This window comes from Poecilia reticulata, chromosome 3 (genome assembly GCF_904066995.2).
Source record: "Poecilia reticulata chromosome 3, P_reticulata-male-v2, whole genome shotgun sequence".
Classification (NCBI taxonomy): Eukaryota; Metazoa; Chordata; class Actinopteri; order Cyprinodontiformes; family Poeciliidae; genus Poecilia; species Poecilia reticulata.
The window spans coordinates 7,615,394-7,635,404 of record NC_088832.1 but is presented as its reverse complement, the minus strand read 5'-3'; the positions used below and the strand labels follow the sequence as shown (position 1 = coordinate 7,635,404).

The 20,011-nt window shown below is 38.6% G+C and overlaps 1 protein-coding gene across 3 annotated transcripts in view; it reads left to right on the top strand.

Annotated features, from left to right (window-relative positions):
• ntrk3b (neurotrophic tyrosine kinase, receptor, type 3b) overlaps nt 1-20,011 on the top strand; it is a 273,222-nt gene that overhangs the window by 111,994 nt on the left and 141,217 nt on the right. For all 3 annotated transcript variants that reach the window (XM_008404814.3, XM_008404813.3, XM_008404812.3), the window contains exon 4: nt 986-1,054. In XM_008404814.3, coding sequence (XP_008403036.1) covers nt 986-1,054 — 69 coding nt within the window. The remainder of the gene's footprint in view (nt 1-985; nt 1,055-20,011) is intronic.

The following is a 20,011-nucleotide window of genomic DNA, read 5'->3' as shown; positions in this document are numbered from 1 at the left end:
ACAGCACATGTGATTTCAGTACGATGGAGATATGAGATGGAAATGTTAACGTTGAAGCAATTTAGAAAAAAATACATATTTAATTTAATAAATAGAATATATGGAGATTTAGAGAGTAAAAGTATTCAAATTTTAACTCGTTTTCTTTTTTTAGGGGGGAAAAAAGTTGATTAGCAAAACACGATCATTGATAATGCGCGTCAAATAAAACAGACATTTTGAGCAACAGTCCATACCAGTAGGTGGTGGTAATGCACACCAAACATTTCTTGCCAACCACCAATAAAAAACCAAACAGAAGAAAAAACGCTACTTGTTATGGCTGTAGAATCTAAGCCAGTGGTTTTAAACTGCAGTCCTCGAGTCCTACAACCTTTAGATGTGTCTCTTGTCCTACACACTAGCTAATATTGGAGCCAGGTGTGCTAAGCAGAGAGACACCGTCTCGTGAGGACTGGAGTTTGACACCGCTAATGTAAAGGGACAAACAATGGTGAGTGTAAAAGAAACAAACCAATTAATTTACTAGAAATTCACCTTGTAACAAAGAAACATTCAAATTTAGCTAATGGTTCAGTAGAGTTAGCTTTAAAAAAGCATGTAAACTGCAAAATAATGCTACAACAAACACACCCGGGAGAGTAAGTGAAGCAAAGTTACAACCTCAATGTTTAAGATAACTATAGAAATATGAAATAAATTAGAAGTATATTTAAGGAAGAAGTGGTGAAGAAATACAATCTTAGCCACTTTGTCACATACTGTTACCAAAATGTGAAAGTAGTAGCTGTACTATTTCACTTTTTATATGTGTATTTTTTTAAGTAACGGCAAGGGGGAACAAAAGCTTTAAGGGACATTTTAAACCAAAAATACATCAGATATTCATAAAAAAAAAGGTTCTGTAAATAAGATGGAATATGGGTAATTATGAATAAAATAAATTAAATGTATCGCTCTCTTTTGCTTTTCATTTTCCCCACAGAAACCTGTCGAAGAATCCGCTAACCACCCTGTCATGGCAGCTCTTCCAGCACCTCCAACTCTCCGAGCTGTAAGTCTCCTCTCGTCTGTCTTACTGGCTTTTGTTGGATTTTATTACAGCACTTTATCATTGTCCTCAGTGCACTATCAGCCTCAATACAAATTGTCTCGGCTGCATACCATTATAATTCCTGCCTTTGTTGTACAAAACCTCCAATTTGTCTGAGCACATGCAAAAGACCAAACCTTATAGGCATCGTTGTGACGCTGTGATCCTATAAGTCATTAGTGGGTGTAATAAATGTGCTTAAAAGAAAAACGCGATAGATGAGAAGGAGGAGGGAGTCTGACCCCATTTTCTTGTTTGTTATGAATATTTTAGGGATCATTGTGTTTATGAAATGAGTTTGCTCCGACAGCCCCGAGGGAGAAAACATTGCGATAGTGACCCGTTTGTAATTTAAACATCATTACGCCTGCTGGGGCTGTCCATCATTTGAACCTCATCTGGGCTCCGAATGCTGGTGCTGCATGTATGGGCCCTGCGGTACGTGGAAGTGAGGTACCAGGATGTGATATGAGACTATTTCAAGAAGACCTCCTTATAGTGCTATTTTCAGAGGTAGAAGCAGGGCAGATCCACTGAGAGCATTGGCACAATGCTTATCTCGAGTACTCCTGTAGCTACAAGCAGCTGAAGAGTTAAGGAGCCCTGCTCAGATGAATGCCATGGTTACACATTTTGTCATTAAGCTTTTAACTTATCTCTGGGTTCTCAACCCATATTGAAGAATCTTCTTATTCATTCCGGGTACAAAGGAGCTTACACCAAACCCCACACCAGAGCGGCACAAGTGTTGCCTCTCTACGGGCTGTGATCAGAGGCAGATGGGCCGCTGTCTTCCTCTCAGTGCCTGTTAGTGGGCTGTAAATTTATTTTTTCTCTCTCTCGCTCCCTCTCTGGAGCAGAGAAAATTCTGCTTTTATGTTTTCTTCCCAGCCAAAAAGCTCCACCTTAGCTGTTGTTTTGCCATTTGGCTTCCCTCTTTAGGCCTGTGGTGTTTGCTGAACCATGAGTCCATCTTTTAAATCATGCATGTTTTAAGTGGAAGAAGCATTCGGAGCATGTTGCTTTCTAATCTTCACTCAAAGGTCAGGTATTCAAGGGGTTTGAATTCCTTATTTTTCATGTATTTTTATTCCCTTTGTCAAAAACGACATCAAAAAATAATTGTACTTCCTTTACAACATCTGCCTTTTGTTTCAATAGTTTAGGGAGGAAATGATTGCATGCTTTGCAGATGACATTGTGGTGAGCATAATTTAACCATTAAACACAACTGCAACACATTTCTAGGACATGTATAACATGCTTGTATGCCTCTACTGCAAAATTGATTAAACTACTATTGCAACATAGGCAGAATATTATTGAGTCTGTCCTATGCTCACCTCAGTATGCTGTATGCTTGAAACTGACTTACTTTCTTGTTAATTCAGCAATTATCTGACCACTTGGACGCAGTCATAGAACATTGACATGTAAGTTGAACCTTTAATATGAAAATCATTCACTTTTAAAACAAATACCTACCAAATTTAGCCTAGACGTCTGTGAACCCCTTGGACATTTTTAAGGGGAACTTTGTATTTGTTTATTTCAAGCAGGTTTTAAGAAACAATAAGAGAAACAGTCAGCAGAAAAGAGAACATGTGCATACATAACCAAGGACAAAATAATTGTTTTACTGCTACTTTTGTGTTTGAAAAGGAGAAGGAAGAGATTAACACTTATTTAATCCTGCCTCTTATCTGAATTTAATGAAATGCATTTACTTACTAAACATCTAAAAAAATAATCACAATGTGAACTGTTAAAATCATTATCTGGTAATGGTTTGCTGTATTGACATTGTCATGTTTCAAGCTCAATCACGTTGTTTTGCTATGGCTTAATGTCGCCATTATTTAATACACATACAGACGAGTGAAATTGAGTAGATGATTGAATTTGCAAGGATCTGGCGATCTAGAACGATCACCGAATGCAATAAGTGGAAACGTTATAAACTGGACGACCTAGCAGTCCGTCTGAATTGTGAGCAAAGGTCACCAGACACAGACACTGCATCATAGACACATTAGCTTTTCTCTGCGCAACCGCCAACCTGTGTGGCATAAATTTCGCCTCTGTACATGTCTCTCTGGGTTTTTAGGACCTTCTGCAGTCGTCCACATGCACATACTTGATTTCTTCCTTTCAAAGGTTCATATCAAACACAGAATTTAAAGCAAACCATGATAAGAAGAAAAAACACAGAAAGTCTTTTTTAGATGTAAGGAAATCTGTAAAGAAAAGAATATATATATATATATATATATATATATATATATATATATATATATATATAATTTTCTTGTAGGAAAATCAGTTTATTCCTTCCTTTTCAGTTTTGTATTTTTCTACTTTTCTACACAAACAGATCACAAATCAGAACATTTGTAACCCCCCAAACTGTGATTTTCACCTGAGTGAAAACCATGTGCTTCTGATTTGTCGATGAGCCTCACCTCTGAGCAAAGGACTGAACGATGCCTGTTGAAAGACTGCAAGAGGCTTGTATTGACTGACGGAGTATTCAGAGACATTCAGAAATCATAACTGACATTTAACACCAGCACTTGACCACAAGACCTCAAACAAAATAACACAAACTCACAATGTGACCTCGATCCAAATATGTCGAGTGCTAGTAGTGCTCTCTAATATCTGATGCTTCCCCCGAGTCCCGTGACCTTCACTTCCTGTTTTGACTGATTATTGAACACTTTTTAGATTTTAGATCCCTCCACTCTTGATACTCACCAACTATGTCCAGTGATGCTCATTTTAAACCAGCTAGTTTTTTGATATGTGTGTTCATGCACACACATCCTGGTCTAGTTGTGGATGAAATTAAACACAAAGTAGGTTATATGGAGGTATTAAGATGTGAAACAATCACACATAAATTCAAATAAAGTGATAAAAACACTAGCATGCAATTACTTTGTACTGTTGTTATAGTAACTAAAACTACTATACACGTTTCTTTAAAAACTCTTTGTAGATGGTAATGGGAGCATTTTTGTATGAAGTCATTCAAGGAAGATGCTCAGGGTTGCATATTAATTTCTAAAGACTCTACAGCAACAGACTCAACTTTCCTCGAGCTTGTTCAGCATTTTAAGTCACTGACTTTGATACTATTACCCTACACATGACGAAGAATAAAATTTCACTCAACATACTCAACATCTTGCTGCAAAACCTAAAGGACCTAAGCTTTCCTGACAAGTACAGTTTGTAGTTGACTTCACTGTTGTGTTCCCATTCTAGACTGTTGTCTATTTGTATATTAGGGTATCTATGCTCCTTTGTCACCTTCGCCTCCCACCTATTCCTGTTTCTCTTGAGATCAACAATCCTTCTTTGTTTTTTTCCACATTCAAGATGACATTTCCCCCCACACTATTCCACAAAGTGGTCTGCCAGTTCTCTTTACTCAGCTACTTGCCAATCTCTGATACAACAAACAAATGTAGAGCCATCCAAATATTTCTGTGGATGAAAGGCCTCTGGCTTGTACTGAAAGTCTGAGGAATACAGAATAAAAAGAAATGGCGAAAGTACAGTCCAGCTGGTCAGACACTCAACAATCAAGTCTCACAAACGGTGGTGTGTTTGATAGCTAGGCATCGATCCAGGGGATTGTTTAGGCCTTCGCTTGTCTTCTGGACCTTCCAATGTGGTAAATTCGGCTGAATTGTGTTAAATTCACTTGGGAAATTATATAACTCGTGAGTTTGAGTTGTATGATGGTCACATGTACATCAACAAGAGTCTCCAGAACCTTATTTGTAGGATGTTGGGGAAACAGTTTAATTGTTAGCGACTGGCCGGGGCGAGCTTTCTTAGTGAAACAAGACAGTATTGTCTTCCATAGCACACAAACCTTCTCCTTGTTCAGGCTGGAGTTAAAAATGTGCAGCAGAATCCCCTGTTGTTAAAAGGACTCTGGAGCTGACACAGTGTGGACCTGCAGTGCTGTTCTTGTCCAGACTCTCCAGCTGCCTCTTCTGATGCCCTGGATCTAACAGGCTGGAGGGGCAGATGATGGCAGCACAAGCATCTCCTGATTTGGCTGAGGACAACAATGAGGAAGCAACATGATTTATGACTGAGGCAAAAGATGAACCATGAGGTGTGACAAGAAGCTGTGTGTCGACTAGGCCTGTCACAATAAATCAATTAATCGCATGATAAATTAAAACGAGTTCAATCACTTTCATTTGCATGATTTTCTCTTTCTAACAAAAACTGGATGATACAAGTTTTCAATCTGGTATTTTGGACTTAGCTGTCAATTTTGTTTACAAAGACTTTATAATTTGATTTGTTTTTTTTTTCTTGTTTGTTTGGATATTTAAAGTTCTAGTTTTTAAATATTCACTAAAAATTCATATTTGAGAGCGTGTTCTTGCATCATTATCCCTTTACCATTATATTTCTTGAAAATAGTCTCAAAGCAACAATATTATTGGTTATCGCGATAACTTCTGCAACAGTTTATTGTCCAGTAAAATTTGTCATTGTGACAGGCCATGTGTCGACTGGATGGGACGTCTGTTAGCTGAAAGCAAGAGAGGAGGATGCAGAGCTGATTCCTGAAATGAACCCATTAAAAGTTTACTGGGTCTGTTCAGACTTCCATATGCCTGATTTTTATTCTGCTTATTTTTCATCCCTGAATACACATCTCTTATATATTCCAACTTACATTGCAGCTTCTTCTTGTACATCCCCTTTGTGACTCTAATCTTGATGTTAAGTTTATGTTGTCACACACTATGGTGAGATCAAAAGAGCCTCGTGAGGCTTTTGTAAAGAAGACTGGAGCAGCTTATGAATTAAAGCAAGTGTTGTGTAAATAAATTGAACTCAGAAATGGTCTACAAATGGAGTACAGTCAAAAACAACCAAGATGTCCAGGTGTGGCTATCTAAGCAAGTTTACCCTGAAAGCAAACAAGATGGTTAAAGAAGAAGTCTCCACAAACCCTAAAATGTCATCTCAGAACCCCCCACAGTGGGCTCTTTGTACTGATGACAAAGTGAATGCCTCTATAATTTGAAAGGAAATGTACAAATTGAACTTTCATGGGGGGTCTACAAGTGGGAAACCTTTTGCTTGCTGAGAAAAAAATAATAATTTCAGAGTAACATTTTGCAGAGAGAACATGGACAAAGAGCTGGACTTCTGAAGTAATTGTCTTTGGACAGATGAGTCTAAAATTGAAACGTTTGGACATAATCCAAAATGTACCAGGAAATTTAGCTGGAAAACGCATGTCCATTTAGATCTGCTAATGAGATTAGAACTCACTCTGTGAACTTTTCTTGCAAAAGAAACTCAATATTTAATGGGGAATTCCTAAATTTTTCAATATGACTGTGGTAAGGCACTCTTTCACTTGAATGTGGGGGGGAAAGACAAGATCAGGACATTCTGGCCTTATTTAAAACTTTTCAGAGCTCTCTATAACCCAGCAGTTAATTGAGCTGAAATTACTGTCTTCGTAATGTGGAGCAAACTGAAATGGCTGACATCTCTCCTTAACCAAATCGCTCCTAAAGCTTAAGGGGTTCAATTTTTTTATCCCCCCCCACCCCCTCTTCGACTCTCAGTCCTGTTTCTTGAAGCGACGTTTCAGATGTGCACAAATGGTGCCTTTGTTGTCCTACATGAAAAGCAAGGCGAGGGTGATTCCTCCTGAATGCCGATGAGCAGCGAGGCTTCGTGTCTATTCCATTTCGTGTGTTTGGTTAAGAGGTGTCAGTCGGAGCGGCGTGGCGGCACAGACGGTCGTCGGGGCATTATGCAAGAAGGAAACCATGTGGAATCAGGCCCCGCTAATGGGAAATGAGTCACTCCATCACGGGCAGAGTGTGCGGCGCCGCCCCGACATCATTATCCTCCTCGCCATGCATGTGTGTTCGCTCGGTGCCGTATTAGCACGGTAATGTCAATCGCTCAATCAGGCCAAATAAAGCACGCACAGAAGGGAAGCTATTGCCTTTAATTATTAGAATAACTCAAAATATAGTATCAGGTGATGAGTATCCACCCATGCTGCTCAGCCACACAGACATTATGCAAATTCAGGGAGATCAAACCCGCTGAAATAATTTCCATATTATGTGACAAAAAGAGAGCATAGCCCTTCGCCATCACAGTGACTCTTACTCATGTTATCTCAGTCACTCTTGGCAGTGCGACTATAATTGCATTGCTTTATATAATTTTTTTTTTTGTGCGTCTGCAAATAAAAAGAGCCAATTTAAAAGCGGCAATGCGTCGGTGACGGTTACCTGTGATGAGTGTGAAACAATTTGTACGCCCGGATTTAGACCACGGCTCCTTTTCTGAGCTTTAAACGACAATCTCTTCACTCATGAATTCATTGTGCTTCATTCCAGTTAATTCAAGGTTCTTTATAATTACTCCCACTATTTAAAAAAAAAAAATTGTATTAAAAGGATTGAATACAATAAAGGCAGAAAGTTGTGCGCGCATTGTGGCACATACCAATTATAGTTAAAAAACCGCTAATTAATACATATCAAACATGGAGACCAAAAAGAAAGTGAGCAGAGGGGGGAAAAAGGCATTTCGTCTCAACCGAAATCACCGCTATCAAACAATTGGCTGTTTTATCAAAGAGGCGCTGATTGTTCTTGTTTGGAGTTGTAAGAAGCCTTTTCTGCTTTAAACTTCTACTTTACACATAATTAATTTGCTGTAAAACATGTTTCACTCAATCAAAACTGGTGTGTAGCAATTAATGAAGTGGAGTTTGAATTATTTTTTTTAACTCCCTCTAGTAGTATAATAGTGCGTTGCACTATGTGCTTTTGCCTGATTCTGATTCACAAGCTATATAACACTGAGCACTCAGGCTCTAATGAGGTCTAGTGGCACAAGCTGAAGTTTTCTCTCAGCACATCATTTTGTATGCTGAAATAAGAGTAAACCATTATGAATGCTGGATATGAAGGCGTATGCTTTAACCTTGATACCCTGTTAATGTGCTTGTAGCTGACAACACTAGAGTTACAAAATAGTTAAAGATGCCAACTGAATGCATTTCAGTGGGGTTATTTTGGGTTGTTGGTAGAGGTGGAACAATTCACCAGCTAACGAGAGCAAGAGAAGATTTTAGCTATTGCTGTGGGAAACTAACAAATTTATTTTGTTTTTAAAAAAAAAATACATAAACAAAACATTTTAAAGAATCAGCTGTCAGTGTAAACTCAATCCAGGATTGAGCACTTGGTGTGATTTGATGTACTTCTAATAAAAAAAGTTTAAAAAAAATAAATAAATACAATTTTACCAATAAAAATAAAAGCTTTATTTGACTCAAACTGTGAATTTCTATTTTACTTTTAATAGAATTATTCAATTCAGGAATGACCTGTATTAGTATTTTACATTTTCTATAATTAGATGGGAATAAACGCATTACGAATAGTCAAAAAACAAAAAAAGGGTTGCCTCTTTCAAGTAGCAGCTATAACAGCCAGTCACAGTATTCTCACAGAGCTTACAAATCATTTATATCTTTTCTGCCACTGCGTCATGTTTCTTTTCTCCAAGCCTCCAAAATGACACCAGTTGAATAATTTAAAAATGGCTCAGGCTTCTTCAGTGTTTATGTAACTGCGGGTTGTTGGCGAACAGATGAGCGGTCTGTCAACTGCACCAAACAGCAGGACAATTCAGGAGCTGCTTCCTTTTCCTACTTAAATATAGAAATCTTAAAAACTGATCTGATTCACCCTCCCATGTAGTTTCATTGGCTGATTTAGCAAGTACATAGAATTTCATACAATAGACTTTGATTTTATAAGAACTACGGCAGTATTTAAGTGTAAAATAACAAGATCTTCTTACCCTCTCCTCATTTAATTGGAGACACAGTGAGAAGAATAATATTTTAAAAAGACTTTTAGTCATCGTTAACAGTAAGTGTTAGCCAGAAGCAATTAAGTTAGCATGTGTGTTATGCTGGCTCTAAATAATACCTTTTCATGCTTTTATTTGAAGAATGTAGTGTGCAGCTGATTAGCTGGAGTTCACATTTTAAACACTTGAACTGACTGAACCAAACCTGGGCAATTTACAAGGAGAATAAATTACTTAAAGCACAGTTGGAGAACTACAAAAACACTGAACCGGCTCTAATGTACATTGATTGCGATCTTTTTAAACACCATTGAAGATTTGGGAAAACCAAAAAGTTTCTTTGTTCGGACTAATACGACCGGCTCATTACAACCCGAGCACGTGTGACAGCAGTTGAAAGTCAAAAGGAGTTGGTTTACTTGACTCTGTGTAAGTCACTGCTCCAAGTTTATCAGGTTGTATTTGCCGAGCGCTCGCGGAGTGCAACAGCACAACAGTTGCTTTGTTTTGCAGGTTCGCTGCACAGATATTTCACACTTGCTGCAATATATTAATATCGCTAACAATGGCAAAGCTATCAGGGGAATCTCAATAATCTCAAGTCTTTTGTGGCTCCTGTGAAAGGCTCCAACATCACATAGAGGCTCCATAATAGATGACTGCTGTGCGCTGCCTCTGGATGAGACACAGATAATCGCCTCTGCCTCTTTGTCTGTTTGCCCTTTAGCTGAGCAACTGCAGGTACTGCAGAGTGCTGCACAGCTCTGCCAAGGGGAAGCCAGAGCACGGCGGCAGGGGGTAAAAACGGAGGGGGCCGGGGAGGGGGATAAATGCTAAATGTGCCACTGCAGCTTCCAGGGTGATATTATTGGAGATTACTTGTAGCAGAGTTTGCAGCATTCAGCCAAAGTGTCAGTTTTCGAGGAAGCTTATTCTGGTCTTGAGAAAGAAATGGGAAGAAAAAAAAAAATGTCTCCTTCTTTAGCAACTGGCACAATCCGCCCGAGGCGATGTGCATAGCGAATCTCTTCATTCTGTTGGTGTCTCTCTTATCCACAATGCAGCAGCCAACGCACAGTCAAACATTTATGTCCCCAGCCGCAAGATGGATTTTTTTTCTGAAGGCGTCTGACACATGAACCGATCAAACCAGTAATCTGCACTTAATGGAGGAATGAACCGCCGAACTTGAGAAGGGCAATCTGACAGGTAAATTACTAAAGTTTATTTCTTAAGAAGCAGTCCAACGCTAATTTAAAAAGTTAAAATTGGCCACGCATTTTTCATTGCTTTCTAAAGATTAAAATTACTTTTTAAAGAAGGTATAGAAACGACACATGAAATAATTAGACTTCACTACTTTCCAACTATGAAAAAGACCATTTGAACATGTACACATAAACAAACAGATGGGTGGATGTCAATGGCAAAAAAAGTGTTTTTCTTTCCCATTTAAAATCTATTACTCAATAAGCTTGCCTCAAATCTGCTGAAATAAATTAGCCTGCTTTTATGTGGCTTTAGATAGAAAGCTCCTCTCAAGCACAATTACTCATTGTGTCCATTACAACAGGGGTGGTGTTAACTGAATATTTTCCATTTTTGGCTAGTTTTTCAAAACGGTGACAGAAAAATCTGAAGACCATGTGTCATTTTGAGAGATTACAATTCACACACCCGACGGATGCACAGACATTTTTAACTTTACACCCAGATTACATTGTGGATGTAACTAAATCAATCAGTCAAGGAAAAAGTTCCCAACAGAGAACTTTTTCTCTGTTGGTAGCCGGTGACCCGGCTACCGTACGAAGTCCATCTTGCTATCTGGGGAGCTGACAGGATGTTAGAGTTATGGCTCACAGACCGGGACAGAAGGAGTGCATGCTTTGGGATTTCCTACCACTGAAACACGTTCTTGCGGGATCAGGAAACCCCTCGTTCAGAGTCTTGGTGACTTCTAGAGAAATGTTACCCGATTTCAAAACTTTGGTAAAGTGGCACTTTTAATTCCAGTCTCCAGGATGTTGCTGGATATATATATATATATATATATATATATATATGGTGTCCCTGAAATGTCAAGTACAGTTTCCAGTAATAATTTGGACATATTTAAAGTGACATGAAGACCACAACTAAACAAAAAAACAAGCAAAAAAACCCCAAAACACTGGCTTAGTGTTATCAAAGCCTGAATATTTAATCTTAATTTTGTACAATGGTAAAAGTAACCTGAAGACATTTTCAGTTTAATTCTTCACAAGAAAATCAACAGATGTTGCCACATTGACCTGTGACACCTGGTCAGTTTATGCTATCTAAACTGTCAGGAATGTCAGAACTCATAAATGGTCCATTAATAACATTAATATTAGATGCTATGCTTCTGTGATGCTATGCAGATGCTCTGTCTGTCTGATGAAGATTCAATTCAAGTCTATATTTAGAAATGTTGGAGCTGTCAGAAGCCCACACTATTATCTGAAAAATTAAGATAATGTAGTCAATGATTTGACCACAGGGGGCACTTAGATAAGCATTATTTAAGCTTTAAATATAAAAAACATAACTTAAAAATAACATGTGACATAGCAAAAGGAGCATATTGTTATCATGGAGTCAATCAGCGTGAATCCTACACCCTTCATCCATGTATACTATGCACACACAATACGTAACAGGCAGCAACAAACCTTCTTCCAAAAGGGAACAGGCTTGTAATTTGAACTTCCATTTATCTATAACATCTTTACTGATGCTAACATACATGGCGAGATAAGTAACAGAGTGACAGCAGAGCATTTGATGACATATTTAAAAATAGAAAGCTAAAACCCTTGCCTCCTGTTCTTTGTTTACCCGTACCCACAGTCAGCTCTGAACCAACATGAGCTTCCTCTGCTCCTATGAATGTAGTGCAGGTGTTTGTTGTGGATAAGCAAAAAAAAAAAAAAAAATCAGCCAAAGAAATCAGACATGGATAGATCCAGCAAAGTATGATTTCTTCATTATTTTGCAGCATGGAAACAATGGCACCTTGAAACAACTGATTGTGTGCTCAAGCAGTTATAATTTAAAAAGAAAAAAAAAGGAATTGGGGGAAAAAAGCAACATTTTGTGAATTTGGCTGCTTGACTTGATCACGTGATGCATATCTGTCATCGACTGAGTTTACTTTCTTTATTCATACTGAATTTGCCCCCGATTGATTAAAAGCCATTCTTTGTCCAAATTCTGATGTGTCAGCCTCCTGCTGCTCAGTGAAATGTGAACATAATTTGGTGGTGCTGGTGGAAGGAAAGCAACAGTGCAACAGATGTGTGCCAGCTCCTGGCAGCATCTGTTTATTAAACCCATTACTTTTGAATAAATCTGTGTCTGTTTGTCTCTCCACTGCTCAAAGACGCTGTGATACAGTCGAATGGTGTGGCGTCTCGGCTGTATCTTTTTCTAAGCTACAACAATAACAATAAAAATATCAATGGACCAGCAGAATCACAGTTTTGTTGATGTGTGTTAATACAGGAGCTGCAGTGCAGGAAAAATAAGCTAATAGAAACAGACCCATGTACTGGCATACCCATTTTTTCTCATTGAATACTAACTTGGCTTTCAGTTGTACTGCAATAGGTAGACTACATTTAAAATGAGATGTTTAGATAAAATGTAAATGTGCTTTTATTGCATTAAAACTTCTTATTTTAGCTGAAATTTCATTACCCAGGATTGGCTAATAGTGTTTGCTGCTGCTTACCAACAATTTCCAGGGTTCAAATGATATCACAATCCCCCCCCCCCAGAATCTATATGCTGATCTTTACTATACAAGCATATACATATAATTTTATAATTTATTTTTTTTGTATTAACTTAATGCAAGGATGACATCTCAAGTTTGAAACTCTGACTCATTAGAGTTGCATATGCAATTAATCGTAACAGCTTTTACATTTTAAAAATACTTGCAGTTCTAAGAACAGAAGACAGATGGACATATGTCACTCTAAAACTTATTTGTAAATGAAGTAGATATTGCTACTCAATTTGTTTATACACCCTGACATTTTTAAGATATAAATAGAATGTATTTAGAAACAAACCCAATACTACCTGTGAAGTATTCATTAAATAAATGTACATATGTATCACTGATAAGTTAGAGTATGGATAATTTAAAGGCAAGTCAAAACCAGTGACACATAGTTCTTTAATGGGCAAATAGCATCAACATATGGTGATGTATAAATGTAGCGCAGTGCTGAGTGGAACCCAGGTACTTTGGGACTGTTGTATGTCTGGAGCCAGGCGATGAATGAATGCACCGATTGGTAATTCACAGTGGACGGTGCTCACTGTCCTTTTCAGTTCTCTAGAAACTTCAGTCGGTTCTTCCTTCCTTGCTGTCTGTGCAGTGTCAGCCTCCTTCTTTTGAGCCACAGTGTCATCAATTATGAATTTGTTTTTCCCACCGCATGATAAGACGATGCAAGAAAGTGAGAAAAGTGTGAACTACAGAAGGCTTGTAGCATGATACCTCTATAGGAAGGTGCCAGAAAACCTCCAGATGTCTTGTTTTAAAAACCTTTAACAGCAAGCGTGAAAACCTCTCGGGGGGCTATATGTGCCTTTAACTTTAAATCAGTGCTAAAAGGCTAAAGGTCTGAGACTTGATCTACTTATGGTTTGGAAGCAGCAGTCTCGCTTACGTCAATGTTGCTGACACAGCTAGAGATGCTCCAATCGATCAGCCTCGAATCAGAATCAGTCGTTCTCTAGGCACAAGCAAACCGTGGAACTGAAGTCAGTATTATCATTGCAGTTTCCACTCCATTCATCTCCTTAGGCTGTTAGGGCAACAAGACATTATCTCTAAAACTAGACATTGACTCAGAAATGTAAACTATTGAAAGACTGTGACCAGAAAATGCTCTTTTTGTAAATGCTATCAACTCCATAAATTCACGTAAACATGAACAGTATGAAGAATATCATGCAACAAGACTTTTTAATGTCTGATTACCACAGTGTGAATTAGGACGACCAAGATGCTGTTTTTCCTTTCAATGATACTTGGCATCTGATTTGCAGTGTTGTTTTTCACTAGCTGGGTAGAGCTGTGTCATGTATTGAACTGCTAAATTAGAAATGAGGAATCAGATGCTATCTTATGTGTTTTAACTGAAAAAGTCATGAACTGATTTTTCATCAGCATTTTGGAGTTGACTTGGTTAATGGTTGCTGAGCGACTGCCAGGCCATAAACAAAGTGGCAATATATTTCTGGTAACTCTGGATCCAAGCCTTAACTAATTGCCTTTTTCTGGACTTAAGAATCATAAAAAACTATTATGAAAATATTATGATTGTACCTATCAAGTATTTTAAGAGTTGCTAAGTATAAACATAATATGAGTCAGCATAACCATATTCTTGGATCAATTTATTGCTATTGCAATTTGTAGCAAATTATATATCTTGCTAGTGACAGTTTATATCCTCCTTATACTGTTTTGTGCCAGTGTTTCATTTCAATGGTGTCGGGGTAGATGATGCCACAGGAAGGCAATTCTCCTACATCACATTTCTACAAATTTAAGACTATATCATACACAATTTGATCTCCACAGTAAACCAGTCTGCTGCAGATTTATTGTGGAATTTCAAAAAATTACAGCAGGAGTAAACTGCACTTGGGGCACTGCTTCACAGATGCCCACAATACTCACTGACTCAATAACATGGCTTCATCTCATTAGGCACCATGCAGAGTTCATTTGACTTGTGAGGGTGGATGCCTGAAACTGGAGGTTCCCACTGCCTTTTCTTTGAGTCAGATTCATCCCCAGATGTTTGGCTGAATTCTTTAATTGAGCCAAACATATTAAAATGGACATGGAAACTTCTCAAAAAAGTGAAGTTACCTGGTCATGAGCAGAATACTGTGAATTCCACACCATCACACTCTGTATACAAATCAGAATGAGAGTTTATTGAAAGTGCCACATATACAGTACATTAAATATAAGGCAAGACTTTATATTTCCTGTCACACTTTAGTTATTTCATCATTTTTAGACCAATGTATCTTTCAAAATGCCATATTTGCAAGATTGCAAACATTGTTTAGTAGAATAAGCTGTTAATCTATTAATGCTGGACCTTTAGGTGTTTAAGGGATTGTTATATGCTTATTTAAATATTCTCTAGAAAACTGCTGACTTGTTAAGTACTGAATCACACCGAGGTGCTGCAAATGCTGTGTTGCAGTATCATTCACTGTTTTTATTTTGTTTTTTTGTATACATGGTGGTGTTTGGATTGGTGTGTGGGGCAGATCTTCTCTTACTGTACAATAAGCATCTATTTTTCTGGCAGTTTTACACCAGAATATTTTGCAGATTCTTGTCACCAAATGAAAATGTGTGCTTTATGTAAAGCAAAACCTTCTATGGATGTGATTCATTTGACGGTAAATATCTTAATTAATTATTCATTTCCAGCCAAGTCTCTTGCTATCAAAGCATGACAACATCCAAAAGATTACAAGACATCACTTGCGCCTCCCGTCACGATGATCAAACTGTCAAATTTTGGAAATGTGTTAACATTTATATCAAAAAGTTCCATTAAACACCCGGGATTTTAGATAATTCCTGATAATAGCGCCGAGAAAGTAAGCGGCGCGTTCAAGCTGAGATCAAAGCTCGCGAACACCACTGCAGTTCTTTGTGATGCACGGTTGCTAAGCCGGAGCACCTGTGTGTGCACATCCCAGAAACAGCCTCTGGTGGTGAGCGCTGCCTCCCCTCTGTAGTAGCAGGGTGGATTTTTAGCTAGCGTTAGGGAAACACCATGCAGCCCGCTCTTTGTGTTGGCCATACTCATATTTGTGCCTTATAAATCCAACAATATTCTCCTTCAGACATGCATCAACTTCCAGCTGCCGGTCAGAAATCTTTCTTTCTTTCTTTTTTCGGTCTCATTCCTGTAACAGCAAAGCCTCACAAATGTCTCGCTGCACCTCACCAGCTGGCTCCAGGGCCACAAGGTTTTCTTATTTAACCAAAGTATTTGTCCCAGTACAGGTGCCAATCAGCTCAGCCTAGAGGCAACATGGCTAATGTGTGAAGGTGGCGGCTATTATTAATAATCACCATAATTACAGCAGAACAGGGAAAGCCTGAGTCTTGCTGCTCCAGTGAGTTTCATTCCCTCGTGGTTTGCACGCTCAGCGTTAACTGAAAACCTTTAACCTTGAAATGTTCCCCTGCTTGTCATAAAGGGAGGTACTTGTCTTCCCAAAACCTTCCAGGAAAAGAAAAGAAAGACATCTGTATACAGTAATGTGGGGGAAAAAAATGAGGACACCATGTTAAGTGTGGCATAGTGTGCCATTGTTTCCAGCTCCGTTTACTTTGATACCCTTTCAGATTAAATCGAGTGGAACCAACTGCCTTAAAAACTCACCCAATTAGTGAACAGTCCTCCTGAATAATTTAACCTCTGTTTTGTTGGATCCAATCCAACAAATAACAGGGAAATAATTGAAAAACTCCAGCTGATTTCATAAAAATCAGCTGGAGTTTTATGAAAGAACCTGCAATACAGAATAAAACTGACCTGGGCAGAAAAACCTTTGATGCAGTGTAGAGACTGTAACTTACACAATGTGTTGCTGTTAATAGATGCAACCAAACACATTTTCCAGTACACATTGCAAGACAATAATCTTTTCTGACCCCAGAGAGAGATGGTTCATTTACAGACATGTAATAGAATTAAATGTTCTCTTCAGCTCACAGTAAAGTGACTTCATTTCTGATGAACCAAACAGTTGCGACCCATTTCATGCTGTGCTACATAAGTGCTCTACTTACTATTGCAAATATTTTAATCACTGCATATGCCCCCTGTGGGGCGACAATCACTTAGAATGCTGGGATACAGAATTAATGATCAGGAACAAACGATATGGTCAATCAATGAATTTAAGAACAATTATAAACATGGCCATATATGGGTAGAAGGACTATCACTATGTTATTGGTGTTCAGAATACCTTGATGCACTAGGAACCAAACTATAAATGCAACTTGCCCAAAATTGCTTAGAAAGCAACTAAACTGGCCATTATTTCAGGCACTGACACCATTAATTAGTTTCCTGTGGAAGTACATAACAAACCGATCTGGCAAGTGCAGAGAGTTTTGAGACGAAGTCGTCATATAGTGACACAGACACTCTGCTCTAACTAAATAATCAGCTCTACAGAAAAGCTGGTAATAAGTGCGAACCACCTGTGGGACTCCATTCCCATGACTTCATAAAGCACACTGGATGCTGCTCATGCATTATTCAGGCTTTCTGCAATATCTTATTGACCTCTCTCAAGGAGATTTGGACTGGCGTTCATTTTGACAAAATTTGCCAATCAGAACCTCCAAATGGAGCGCATGCAAAATGCAAAGGTAGCGTGCAGAGTTGAAGAATGCGGGTGTCTGCTGCACGTTGGACTGAAAATGAAATTTTTGAATAAGGGAAACTAGTGATACTTGTATGGTGCTAAAGCAGCCTGACATTGATGGCCTGTGCTGATTGTGACTGATAAGAGTAGATCCAGCTTTAGAAACTACGAGAAAACCTAAATCTGTGAAGCCCGTTTAGAGAATTCATTGTAGTTTAGTTTTCAGACTCTTCGACATTTCCATTAATTGTGATACACTCTTGACATTATTCAACATGGTTGTTGCTGACCCTTGACCTACCATTCTTTACAGGATTAGATTGTTCATTGAGAAACATTTCATCTGAGTCAACACTAGTTCTGGACTCTGACTGAGAATCTGGAATTTTTGTTGTTTATAGATTTGATGCCATTTTGAGTATTATGTTGCTACTGATAATGCAAAGACTCCGGATACTCTAGTTAGGTGCTTGGTTGGCTCCTTGACTGCAAGAGGTTCAACTGTGGCTTCAAAACAAACCCAAGTCACCATCCCTTCTCTTCCATGTTTTACTCCAAACATTATGGTATAACATCTTTGGTCACAAAAGTGTCCTGATGCCAAAAGAAAAGCACATTTAAAAATACATTTTCTTTACCATGTAGCTGAATCCTGTAGATTCTGACATGGAGATTTTGACTTGGCAGTTTCTTGTAACATTGCAATATCTTCCTTTCCGGTTTATCTTTAGGGAAAACTTTCTTGTAATTGACTACAACTTTCTACTTTTGCATTCTCACTGTAGAACGGTGGACTCCTGGAATGATATGAGGAACTGTTACTACTTTATGGTCATTGCTGGTGTTTTCTTTCGTCTTGGTCATGTGTTCACACACACACGTATGTCCTTTTCCCATGACTGCATCCATAACTGCACAGAAAACTTATTTTGCTTTTATTCCCTTGAAACAGTAACATTTGTTAGAATCGAGACATTTCATTGCTGTGAACAGTCATACAAGAAACACAACTTATGTAACTGCAAGAGTAGCTAACTTTACCTTAAGACCTTGAGAAATTATTATTTTGCTAATGATGTTTTTAATTGCCGAGGCAAACATCAGGTTACCTGAAGAAAACTAATTAAGAAAAGGCTTATGAAAATCAGCTAATTTAATTGTAATGCCAAAATAATAACTTTTTTTCTGCTGATGCAAACTGTGTGTTGTGCATGTGTGTTTCAGTAACTAAACTACAGGTGACCGCTGGTTCTTTTAACCTGATAGGAAACATTTTCCTTGCTTACATGACAATGTAAGCAAGGACAGTTATTTAAACATGAAGCACAATTAGCTTACTATAAGGAGTTGAAAATAACAAACCTGCTGTGAACAACCCCAATGTGCTGACTGAGATAAGAATAAAACAAATCACACTTCCAAAATTCCCTCTGAAGTCTGTGGCTTCGTCTACCGAGATATCTATCTGAACTGACTTGACCCTCTGCAGAGTGAAGGATACTGGGGACAACCACACGCCCAGACGCGCCTCCAGCAAGTATTGTTAGCTTTCCGGGGTGAAAGCTAACAATACAGAGTTCAGAAGTGGCTACATGGTGCTTACAAGCAGGTCAAATCTAGACTGGTTAAAGTTTTCAAAGTTGTGCCCAGATGGGGCCTAATAACAGTCTTGGTGTGGCAGGCTTAATAGTATAATAGGTGGATCCTCTTGATAATGACATCTCTTAGTGGGTGGGATATAGGAGGATGCAAGTGAACATTTTTGTCCTCAAAGTTGTTGCATTAGAAGCACAAAAAAGTGCAACCAGGAGGATTTAAGTGTAACCAAACTGTAATAACAAAATGACCTGGACTGGGCGTCTCCTCCTGGGTGTTCAAACATCAGCAGCGGTCATGTGCTGGCAAGACTCAATGATGTACGCAAGCAGTGAAGACGTGGTGTGGTCTGATTCAACTGACATGCTGGACATGCTGGTGTTGATAGAAATGTGTGAAAATACACAGCACATTGCAGATACGTCTGTTGGAACCAATCAGGGCCCCTTTGTTTACCTTGTATGTTCCTAGAAAGTGCTAAATATAGAACTGTTAGCATCAGAACTGGACCACAAAGCAGTGCAAGACGTTGGCGTGGATTTATTGATTCACATTTTGTTCTACATCATGTTGACTTAAGTTTTTATTACACCACCAGGATCATCTATACCTTAAACATAAAGGAACCTGGTAGAGACTAAAGGATGGTTTGGGTTATGCTTGGTTGGGAAACTGTGGATCCTGCCATCCACGTTTACCTAAAAGTGACTGCATGGTGTGCCTCGACACTTGTGGTGTCTTTCAGCACAATAATACACTCTGCCAAACAAGTCTGATCTGTGGAAAGCCCACCTCACCGTTTGCAAGACTTAAAGGATCTTCTGCTACCACTTTGGTTGCGGATACAACAGCACACCTTTAGGGATCCAGTGGAGTTCATGCACCGGTGGATCTAGGATTCTTTGGCAACAAAAGTGCTCCTAACACACAGTTAGGCAGGTGGTTCTTCTGTTATGC